Genomic DNA, 12,904 nt, shown 5'->3' on the forward strand with positions numbered 1-12,904 from the left:
CATGTGTGGCACTCTGCACACAATGCATCATATCACTGATGACTGCTTTCCATGCTCTTTTCCTGAAGGCCTCAGTAACTTGCACTCACTCCCAAATAGTGCCATCGTTGGTTAACTGAACTGCCAATCTATATATAGTTTTGTCATTAATTTGTATTTTTATCCATAAAATAAATAAATAACCTAGCATTGTTTGCAGTTGTTGGACAGTTAAGTGCAAATATTAAATAACTGCAAGCAATGCTAGATTTTTTTTTGTAGACAATTTGAAGTTAAAAATACAGTATGACTAGTTTTGATCAGTGGTGTTTACTTTAAAATTCAAGTGACTTTTGAAGCAAAACTAAATATTTTTTTGCAATTGCCAACAAAATGTTCCATAATTGCAATATGGGCAATCAATGCCAGCAAGTTCTTTATAATTGTGATTTCTTAAGCTTGTGGCATTATGAGTAATTATGAACAATACAGTCAGTTGTCACTATACTAAATTTACAGATCAATAGAGTTTGTCACTACAGCAGAAAGTTTGCGGTAGTGAACTAAAGTAGCAATGTTGTTGCTTTGGCAGGGTTGTTATTACTATCAGACCTCTATGGAGTCGACTCATCACAGGAGGTTGTCCATCACACACACACACAGCTCATCAATCTGTGACTTGAGTGCATTCCAACCACTCACCTCTCCATGCAAAAAAACCTACTCTTCACTCCTTTGATCGCACTCTCCTTGCAGCTTCCAGGGATGGCCTCTTGTTCTCCACCCATTCTATGAAAAATCTGATCCACATTAATCCAATAATAGCCCTTTACCAACTTATATGCCTCGATCATGTGGCTTCTCTGGGAATGTAGACCATGAAGCCAGATTGAGGGAGTGCACAATATGTGTACTGGATGGAAGGACGAGAAGGAGAGAGAGAGAAGACACGATCATCTCTGAACCAGTTCCAACATCTTTTTATCCTTTAGAAAACCCTTTTGCCTTATCTCTATAAAAAATTCCAAAAGTAGACATTATAGTGCATCTTGAAAAGAGAATATGCAATCTTTGAAGAGACTCTGCAGACCTTATTCACATTCAAACTTCAGCTTTATTGTTGAAAACTAAATTACCACCTAGAAATATACTGAAATTGGAGTTAATAGATCTTAAAGAATTATAGCGTGGTAATAGTTAAGAAAAAACAGTAATACTTAAGGCAGAAAAAGGAAATGCAACAGTGGTTATGAAAGCAGACAAATATGTAAGAAAAATTAAAATCCTGTTAGATGATTCTAACACCCACTTATCCTTAGACCAGAATCTCACATGGCATACACATAATAAAACTAATGACATGATCAAAAACTTACCTAATTGGCCAGAAGAATTTAAAAAACTAACATCTATTAGTCCCAAGAATTTATGAAGCATTAAAAATAAACATGAAAATATTGCATTATGGTCAAATGTAGATGAGAGAGATTTATCAACCTCAAACTTGGCAAATTATCTGTTGAACCTGGTAGCTCCACACAAAGAAAGGACAGAATTATGTGAAGAATAGCTTATTTTTTTTGAAAAAGTAAAAGATTTAATTATAGAGCCTTCTGAAATCCTAGCAAGTTTAGATGGAGTCAGTCTTTTCTCCAGTGTACCTAAGGATGACACAGTGGATCTGCTTATAAACCTTTTCCCTCCAGACAGTAAGACTATTCGACACTGTATGAAAACACTTTTCATATTTCAGTTCTGGTTGCATTATGGGATACTTTTGTTATTTGGTCAGGAACAATGGATGACTTAATTCATTTCAAAGACTATGTGAACAGTCAGAAAAAATTACCTTTCCTTGATATCCTTGTCGAAATAAACAAAGAAGAAAAAATATTGTCTTTTTCAGTGTACAGAAAAGCTACTGCAACTGGAAGATTTTTACATGATGCTTCGCACCATCATCCATCACAAAAATAGGCATGATTAAAACATTTCAAGATAGAGCATGCAACATGTCCAATTATGTCAATCAACAGGAATGAAGAACTGCACTTAAGTATATCCTCACCCTCAATAGTTATGAACCCAAGATGATCAACAAAATTTTTAATACAGCTCCTTTATTTTAACAGGATTTTAAGAATGCAGCTGCTTTACCTTCCATCAAGAATGTCAGACAAAGTTGCTCTGTGAATACAACATTAAAGTGGGCTTTTTACCATTGCATAAAATTTCCAGATTCTTACATCCACCAAAACCACATTATGAGATTCATTGCTCTTGTAGCATTTGCTATGTAGGCCAGACATGAAGGTCAGGGATGATCCGCATACATCTCCAGAGGCATAAAAAAAATATGGCATAAATCATGTTTAGCATCCCATACAGCTAGCACAGGTCATCAAATGGTATGGTAACAAACAGAAATGCCTTATATTGATCATAATTGTTTTATAAGAAAGTTCAAGGAAGCCTCACAAATGGTAAAGATCTCCCACAAACAAAAATCAAGGCTTAATTCCACACCAAGTTTGGTCTACTTTCATTAAAAATCTAACTGCCACAGACCTGGGATGCAACACACACACACACACACACATGATGCTACAGAAATTAGTTGCTATCAAATAATGCTAGTTGTTTGACAGCAACTAGCATTGTGCCAACACACATACAGTGATTCAAGTTTTTATTCTGGTTACTCAATTATATATACTAATTGTGAAGTTCTGATAACATCTAATATGTGCAATTAATTGTTTCTAGTCTCTTTTTGTATCAATTTTGCTAATATCCCTGACAATGTAAGTCTGACTTACCAAACTTGTAGGGTTATATTTATTTGTTTTTATTAAACTCATTATTTATCAAAGAACATGTGGTTTCAATACTCATAAACTACTAAATCACAGGAACCTGCCATCTTGGCATCAAACACCTGTTTGCTAACCTTTCCTCACCCATTTTATTTAAGTGACCATACTACTTTAGATTAGCTCTGCTTACACATTCTTGAATGCTAACAATGTCAAGAGTTCCTTTTTAATATTTTCATTTTTAATATGATTCTGCTGATGATATCTGTTTACCTGCCTAATTTTGCTCAGAACTCTCATATCTGTGGTCTCTAGTCTTTGATCAGCTACTTTATTATAACCTAACTCTTGGATTCATAACTTAAAACTTGTTTGAACATTGTCTTCTATACTGCAAGTTTAGTGTTTGGGCTTTCTCTCTTATTCCATATAAATTTATTCAGCTTGCTCCCCACTTGCCAGTTTTATTTTTTGTTGTCTATTTCCGCAGTTAATTTGCCATCTTCACTATGAACTGTGCCTAAAGAGCCGAAATATTTTACTTGTTCTACAGGTTCTCCATTGAGAAATTAAAACAGTTGTAAAACATTAGTGAGCCTGCTTTTCTTGTAAAATTCATGGGGGGGGGGAACTACTAGCATGTTATCAGAATGGAGAATAATAAAGACATATTGAAGATGCTTCTTCATTCATATATTTAATACATATTTCTAGTTCTGTGTACCCATCTGTTCATGAAAATCGAGACTGGTGAAGGAGTAAAAACAGAATTACAGAACATTATGGATAGCTCCATAATCTCCAAAAAAAATTCTTTGTTCTCCAAGTCAGAATACTAGCTTGATACATGCAGTTGATGAATGAAAAGTGTAAAAGCTCTCTAGGCTTCTAACAGGAATGGAAGAAGAGTCCACTTCTTCACATAATAGTCAATTACCAGAAGTTATATTCTCAGTTTTTTTGTTACACTTTAAAACTGTTCTTTCCAAGAAGCACGTGAATTATTTATGTAAATTGACTATAAGTCTGAAATGCATTCAACAAACCTTATCAGCTTTTTTATTTGATATAGTAACACTGACAATACCTTCTGGTAATTGTTTGAGAGTAAAGTAAACAATGGACATTCAGCATACAGTTATGTTCGTTATATGCTTAATTATAGAAAATTTTTTCACTTTGTTACGAAGTAAATTTGACAAATTATATTCTTGTTTAATCCTTTACCCAAGTTTGTTTGCATGCGAAATATCTTCATGGCTAGACTACTTATACATAGAAGCTATTAACTTCATATCATTTTGGCTCATTAACCCATCTTACTTTGGCATTAGCAGGACCACTACCCAGACTGATTTCAACCTTTATCGAGGTCTCGTAAATGGGAACCAGATCTAGGAAGGTATCAAGATTGAATCAATGCAGAAAGTCCCATATTTTCCATATACAACTAATAAAAAAGGGGTATATCACCTAGTTAAAATGTTATACTGAGACTTTTGATGTGAATTCAATAGTCTCTGTATATAAATAGCCTAGTCATGAAGATGTTTTATGCCCAAACTTAGTTTGCTTACACTTGGGTAAAGGATTAAACAAGAATACAAATTTAATTTACTTTATAACCAAGTGTGAAAAACTTTTACCTATCTCTGATCTATACCTTTATCAATACTTGCATATGGAAAATATGACTTCTTAGTATCTTCCTGGATCTTGATCATTGCCTTTCCTATAATACACAAATATGGAATTCTGAGGCAATTAATGTGAAGTCAGTAGCCTAATTGTGAAGATATGCACTTTGCACATGAGTAAAGGATTAAACAAGAATGTCTTGTTAAATTTAATTTACATGCTTAATTATGTAGTTCATCTTCTAAATGATATTATGAAGTTAGACAATTAAGAAAACATGCTGGAATTGAAGTTTCAGTGATGTGATATATCCATAGTTTATCAGGTGAAAACCATGTATAACATATTCGGAAAGAAACACTGTTTTATTACTAGTGTCGTACGTTCACTCATGTACATCTTCAGATTAAGTACAAACAAAAAATATATTAATAGAGAGATTTGTAAATTAATAACTGTTATACATTGAATAATCTTAAACTGGATTGAATATATAGCATTGAGACACCAGATGCATGGCTTATTGTTATGATACGCTGTGCAACTTCTCATAGCCTAATTCATTAATATGTCTATCTGATATATGCTGACCAAACCTGGTTCAAGATTAGTGCTTGGAATTTGTTACATTGGGTTGGACATTTTATCATTCTGGTAGTTTTTTAAAATCTACATAGTGGTTGATTTCCTGTGAGTTGCCAAAAGCCAATCCTGATTTATATGCCCTTTTTTTCCTTTACATCTTTGTGTTCTTTGAGGCTTATTTCTCTAGCCCATCTGTCCAGCATAACAGATACTACCTGTTCAGAAAATTTGTACACTCCTAGTCATTTGCTCATGAATGCTTTTTTTTTTTTTTTTGTAGTGGCATGAAGGCAACTTGTATTGCTTGAGTATTTTTCACTGTTTTATTATCTATAACATTTTTACATAGAGTAAAGAAAGAAACAATTCTGCTGTATGTTCACTAGAATATGCAGATATGTCTATTTGATATATCATTGATAGTGTCAAGATTGTATCCATTTTTTAGGAGTATATTTTTAAGTATAGGAATTATTTCTGGGAAAACTCCCATGTTACTCCTCTTAAAAACTATTATTTTTACAGCTATTTTGCCTACTTTTGTTTAGGAGTGCCCCTTTTTTTAATATCACTGGCTTTTTACTTAAGAATTCTTAGGGCATTGCAGACGTATTTTAGCGACAGACATAATAGAAGAAAATTTGCACATACCTTTTCTTAGATGTTGTTGCCTGTCTTCTTTCTGTGGTGTGCATCCTTCTGTTGTTATGGTGTTGAAAGGGGAGTGGGGAAGGCTTAGGCAATGTGGGAGAATTAATTTGAAAAAACCCGTTTTTTTATATAATATATACATATATTATTTTTAAGGGTAGGCAGAGTGCATTTTTTGTAGGGGTGGGAAAAAGATGAAAAAGGGGGCTGAAAATAGACACTGTTTTTTAGGCGAAGGGTTTATGGGGAAAGGAGACCGGGGAGTGAGCCGTTTCGACTGTGTGGGTCGTCTGAACTCGTGGAGAAAGTGGATGCTATGTCGTGTCAGCTTGGTGTTTTTGCCTTTGAAGTGTTTGTGTTATCGCCTATTGGTCGGAGTTGTAACCTAATTTTTATGTTGTGGAGCTTCATACTCTCGGAGATTATGTAGGGTCGGTGAACGTTGATTGAGTTCTCATCACATTTTATGGCTATCATTTCTGATATTCTGAGCATTGTTTCGTTGTCTTGTCTGTCTATTATGATGGCCTTGTCGATTTGCAGGATATATTTATGTTCAAGGGTGTGAACTGCTATTTCTGTTTTCCCTGTATTTTTTATTCTATTTTTCTTTTTGATGTTGCATTTTTTAGTATTTTAAATGTTCTGGAATAGGGATGTTACAGTCACGGAAGTGTTCTTGTAATCTTGCCCATAGAGACCTGATGGTATCTGCCATAGCACTTGTGTAGGTGATATCACAGTCTTTTGGGCAGGGAAATTTGTAGACTATATTTGTAGACCCCCCCCCCCACATCACCTTTTATGGCAGATATGTGGACAATATTCTGTGCAATGGAGAACCAACACACACATAACCACCTTATAAGCGTCCCTTAACAGTTACAGCAACCGACCAAAATTCACAATAGAAACTGAACAGAACAAATCCATCAATTTCTTTAACTTAACATTAATCAGAAAAAAACAACAAAATAGCCACGAAAATATACCACAAACCCACCCATATCGGAAACTACCTCCATTTCTACTCATACCATCATACATACAATTCAGTCAAAAAATCGGTCATCCTATCACAATTCATAAATGCTTACAAGTTTTCAATTAACCATAATTAACTCAACACAGAGTTTTAAAAAAAATTCAACTATACCACACAAGTAATAAATTGTGCAAACAGGACAGCAAAAAAAACTGCCAAAACAACCCAACCACCAAAACAAACCTCCCAACACAAAAAGTTATCAAACTTTCACATACAAAGCCTACAAATACATTTTCAAACATACTGACTACAAACTGGTATTCACCACAAACCAAAAATTCACAAATCTTCTAAAATCCACTAAATCTTTCACACACACAAAGAATTATTAGAACACCACAATATAGTCTACAAATTTCCCTGCCAAAAAGACTGTGATATCACCTACACAGGTTCTACCATCAGGTCTTTATGGGCAAGACTACAAGAACACTTCCGTGACTGTAACATTCCTATTCCAGAACATTTAAACACTAAAAAACTCAACATCAAAAAAAAAAAAATAGAATACAAGTACAGGGAAAACAGAAATAGAAGTTCACGCCCTTGAACAGAAACATACCCTGCAAATCGACAAGGCCATCATAATAGATATGGCAATGAAACAATGCTTAGAATATGGGAAACGATAGCCATAAAATGTGACAAGAACTCGATCAACGTCCACCAACCCTATGTAATCTCAGGGAGTTGTGACCTAATTTTTATGTTGTGTAGATTCCAACTCTGACCAATAGGCAATAACACAAACACTTCAAAGGCAGAAACACCAAGCCAACATGACATAGCATCCACTTTCTCCACGAGTTCAGGCGACGACCCACACAGTCGAAACGGCTCGCTCCCCGGTCTCCTTTTCCCATAAACCCTTCGCCTAAAAAACAGTGTCTATTTTCAGCCCCCTTTTCATCTTTTTTCCACCTTACAAAAAAAGCGCTCTGCCCACCCTTAAAAATAATGTGTATATATTATATAAAAAAAACCAGTTTTTTCAAATTAATTCTCCCACATTGCCTAAGTCATTCCCACTCCCCTTTCAACACTATAACAGCAGAAGGATGCACACCGCAGAAAGAAGACAGGCAACAACATCTAAGAAAAGGTATGTGCAAATTTTCTTCTATTATGCTACATATATTTGTCTCTAAAATACATCTGCAATGCCCTAAGAATTCTTGAGTAAAAAGCCAATGACATTAAAAAAGGGGTTGCTCCTAAACAAAAGCAGGCAAAATAGCTGTAAACATAAGTATATTTTTAAGATATGTTATTTCTTTTTGCCTTTTTGTTGCCATCACTAGATATTGCAAAAGACCTGTCTTTGAGTGTTTTGATGATGGCCAGTTTTTGGACAGAATGATCATGCAGCATAAAATGTAGGTATCTTCCAGTGTTGAACTTTTTTCTTTAGACTTGAGTGAAAGATTGCTATGATTTTCTGATGATTGTCCTCCATCAGTTATTGTATCTCCCCCCATTCCTGAAATCAAGTCTTAACTAACTTTTCCTACTACTTTAATGACTATTCCAGAGATACTGACCTATATATAATTTGATACCTCTATCTTGGATCCCATTTTAACTAAGGTATTAAAATTAAATAGTCTAGCTATATATATCGACAGTTTCTCTTAATAAACAGTAGATATCCTGCCTAATTCTACTTCTCTATGTGCATTGAGATTTGCAATATCCCATTGCATAACCAACAATTGTATTACTTCTGCCTGGATGTCACACCTCCTATCAGAATGACTGTTCGGTAATTCTACTTTTTCTTCTGTTGCTATCAGATTCCTACTTATTTGAATTTACTAAATTTATCCTTTCATAATCATTTTTCCTTCTTACTTGCTGCATAACAAAAAGAACTATGTGGGATTCTATTTAGTTTAGCCTGTTCAGCTGATTTTCCTTTTTTTGATTTTGTCTTCCTTGCCAGTAAAAACTTGCTTATAATGTTTCTCCTTCAATTCCTTTCACATCTTTCAGACATCTCTTGTTGAATGATGTTACTCATCCATTTAACTTCCACTTACTTATTCTAATGTTTGGAATGCATTAGAATAAGTAAGTGGTTTCATTCAAACATCCCTTAACCACTTCTTATGCACTATTAGTGTCTTTCTCTTGCAGTTTCTAATGCTTGTAATATTACTCCAAGCTGTTTTCTAAGATTGTCATAATTATCTTCTCTATAATTCCACATATATGCTTAAACTGTAAAATTTGACATACTTAGCCACCTTCCAAGCTAAGACTGCTCACTCTTCCCAATCAGAGCAAAGTGGCTACCATGATTGTGGGCAGCTTCTCTGATGATGTCACTTCATATGCCATTTTAGGTAATTATTCCTGTAGCCTCTGTTTCCTTTTCTCCCCATCTATTCTTTCTTCTTTTCAGTCTGCTCCATCAACCAAACCGAAGCCTGCAATTTTTGGACAAGTCAAATTAAGAGCAAATTTCTCCCCTTTAGGCCAACAAATAGCTTTATATTCTTTAATAACATCCCATTTCTTTAAGTATCCCATCCTGTTACATATTTCATCATCTTCTGACATCACACCTATCTGATTATTTGCTGCCTCTTGATTTGCCTGTGTCTGCAGTCAGTCTTCCTAACATCACATTTCCCTAACTCATTACATTCTGTTATCCCAGACCAGAAATTTTATTTAAACACCTACTTTCAAATCCATATAAATGCAATCTATCTATCTGATTCAGTTCATACATACTGCATGTCGTTCCTTTTTTCATGTCTATTCACTGTTCATAGTTTGTTACAGCCAGTATTCTCAACTCACTTCTATCAAACTGTGGGAAAAAACCCACAATCATAGTTCACACACTTCTTTTTCTCTTCTTTCATATCATCTATTGTATTATGTTTGTCTTTCAAGTCATTTGACCTACTGATATAACAGTATCGTTTACTTGCTCTATCTGCATTTTCATGACCTTCAGTGACATTACTCATCTTCACTCCCAGATAATGTTCTTGTGCTTGCATGCTGTTCCTGTTTATTTCCTTTGATCTGTTCTCTAGACATTTTCTTCTTCACTTGCTTAATCAAATGCTAAAATTCTGCATAATCTGTGTTTCAATCTTTTTTTGTTCCACTCTTCTCTTACATTTTTCTCCTCTTCACCTATTCTAACTTTTATTTTACTCATGCAGCTTTGTATTTAAGTGCCTGTTTCTTTCACTATGTTGCCATACTCATACTTTTGCACTCATTCTTTTGCATGCCATTCAAAAACATGTCCCTTCCATCTATTTAAGAAAAGTATGACCTGTATATACACTTTCTCTATTTTCTTCTAAACTCATCTCATTCCTCAAAGAGCACATAGCACAAACACTCAGTGATCTCTCTAAGCTGCATGCATGCTGGCCGATGTATGCCTTCACACAAGACTATCTCCCACTCATTGCCAGAGACAATGTACTAATAAAATGTGTTTTTGTTATCATTGTATTAACAAGCAGTAGATAAATAGCGATTTTTTTCAACGTGTGCAGTGATTATTATCATGTTGATGTCAAAAAAAAACTTAAAGCTGCAGGAGGTTTCAAGTTATTGTAGCTAAATGAACTTGAATTTTTATTCAGTTGAATAAAAAAATATGGAAATTTTAATTTTTTTTTAAATATAATTTTTGGAGTTTAGATGTGGATTATGCATGCACTTTTTTTAAAATCCATGTCCCCCTCCCCCAGGCTAACCCAATTGCAGCTCAGAAAGTATCATGACTTGTGCATTTCTTTTCCTGCTTCCTTTTATACTGAGTTAAGTCCCACTACAAATTTGATTGCACTCCTAATTGCCAGGTCACAGACAAAAAAAAAAGTTTGAGTCTCTGTCCTAAAGACCAAAGTTTATTAACCCTTATTATAGACTAGACTAGACTTTATATAATAAAACATCTTATTAATGATGAGTCTTGTTATATTTGTATTTACTTAATCTTACTTAATCTAGGCAGACGGTTCATTGCTCAATGAAAATTCAACACACAGTTCCTGTCAGGCTTCGACTAGTCATTTCAGAAGCTTATTTCAGATGCCATTCAGTATTGTTGGTAGACAGATAGAGGCCACCTTAAGGGATAATTGGAATTCCTTAAAACAGTATATTAAAGAACTTGAGCCAACTCAAGGTAAATTTGTCTTTTATGCTGTTTTCTTTCATACAGGTTCATTAAACTGTAATTTCTGAATTTTCTGTTTTTAGTCATTGTAAGACATTAGCTCTTTAATCTTAGTTTTTACTTTTTTGACATTATGCTGGTAAATGTTCAAGCTTAGTTAATCATGTAAATATGAAGGTTTGAAAAGAAGTTTGACGACCACTCACATTATTAGGTTTCTGAGATGTTCCATGTTAAAATAATGTCCTTCACATTCTTTGGTTTTTTGCATTGCTTTTCTCACTTTGCAAACCCATATACTGAACCATTTTGAGATAGCTCATAAAATAACTCTGCATAGCTCATGTTTAGGAATTAGAAGCCCAGAACGACATGGATTAAAGTTGGAACTGAAGAGTGAGTGTTCAAGAGGTGTTGCTTGGATGACTAACAGCCTTTATTACATGTACCTGCATACAGCTGTGCATTGCATTGAAACAAAGCTGTTTCATTCAAAACTTTTTTTTTAATACATAAAAAAAACAAAAATCTTATAATGTCTTTTATTTCCCAAAGACGGAGTCCTTTTAGCCTTTTTGGAAATTGATAGGCAACAAATCCTTAGCTGAGCTCATGGCTGTCAGTGATTTTTAAGGCATCAGGTGACAAAGAACTGTTGCTTGCCATCCTGGGCCCTGACATTTGGGTATTTATCTAAAAACAAAGTTCTATAGTTGATTTTTTTTTTCCCTCTTGATATACAGGGTTTACAGCAAAATTTTTTATCTGCCTTTACTTGAAGAGTGATTTACTGAGGAACTACCTGAGAAAAAAAAGTAGAAAAAGCTTTTTTTATTTTCTTTAGTTGGCAACTAGAATCAAACCTATAATGGATTTTTTTGGCATTTGGATACCCAGAAATGTTCCTACATGGCTACATGAACTGAATCTTCTGGTTCCCATGTAGCCTTAAGTAAAGTTTGTCGTACTTCTTCTTCTGAGTCTTCGTTTTATGAATTATGTACTGCATGTGAACCTTGCATGCTTTTCTGTATTAGGCAAGTTTTCATCTTTTATCCAGTACTGAAGGAATTGGACAAACACAGTAGTAAAGAAATGCATAAATAAATCCAGGCTCTGACAAAAAGAAAAATTTCATCTTTGTATAAGAGATCAAAATGGAAAAATACTACTAGAAATTCTGTTCACACAGATGCACCAGACATACAAAATATGGTTGGTAAACCAACTGCATACAAAGAAATAGAGTATGCTATAAGTCAAATGGAAACACATAGAACACCAAACCCTGATCAGATTCCTATTGAATTTTTGAAGAAATGAAATGAAAATGCAATTAATGGTGATTAAAAGATTATTTTTAATAATATATATGATGCAGGACACATCCCTGCTGATCTAAGAAAATCCATCTTTGTCACTATCCTTAAATTTCCAAAAACTTTTGAATATTCAAAATATAGACTAATAAGTTTAACAAGCCATATTGTTGTTAAATTGTGAATGAAGATATAAGTAATAATACTTCATTCATAATTAACATCATCTACTATGTCATAAGCAGGACTTATTTAAATTTATTCTGTTAGTTTCTTGCTTATAAAATGTTATTCATGTAATTCCTTTTGAGTTTTGTTAGTTAATTTTATTTATGTGATTTTAAAATATATTATAAACATGAAAAGCTCTATATTAAATTGTCGTTTATTTTATTTACTTTATTCCTTTGATAATAATAATATAAGAAACTGTAATGTATGTAATTTTAATATATCCAGAAGATTCTTTGTGATATCATTTGATTGGTTGTTGTGAGAAAACATGCAAGTTTCTCCTAGCGCGTTTTGGAGCATGAACTACTATATACAAAGAGAAAAACAAATTCGATATGAGCTAAACCGGTGAGAACCAGTTTTTGGCCAGAAAAAAGGAAGGAGTGGATATGAAAACGAAAGTTAGGGGAGTATAGAGAACGGTAGCTGGAAACTGGAGGGGAATTTTGATGTGCCAGAAACGGAATTTAAAGGACCG

General features: G+C 34.0%; 1 protein-coding gene across 3 annotated transcripts in view; it reads left to right on the forward strand.

Annotated features, from left to right (window-relative positions):
* The window catches only part of LOC150100765 (afadin- and alpha-actinin-binding protein-like), a 187,217-nt gene that overhangs the window by 89,924 nt on the left and 84,389 nt on the right, over positions 1-12,904 (forward strand). For all 3 annotated transcript variants that reach the window (XM_090401952.1, XM_090401951.1, XM_090401954.1), the window contains one exon: positions 10,705-10,882. In XM_090401952.1, the coding sequence (XP_090258078.1) occupies positions 10,705-10,882 (178 nt within the window). The remainder of the gene's footprint in view (positions 1-10,704; positions 10,883-12,904) is intronic.

Source organism: Typopeltis vanoorti, chromosome 12 (assembly GCF_054136105.1).
Source record: "Typopeltis vanoorti isolate ZY-2024b chromosome 12, IOZ_Tvanoo_1.0, whole genome shotgun sequence".
Taxonomy (NCBI): Eukaryota; Metazoa; Arthropoda; class Arachnida; order Uropygi; family Thelyphonidae; genus Typopeltis; species Typopeltis vanoorti.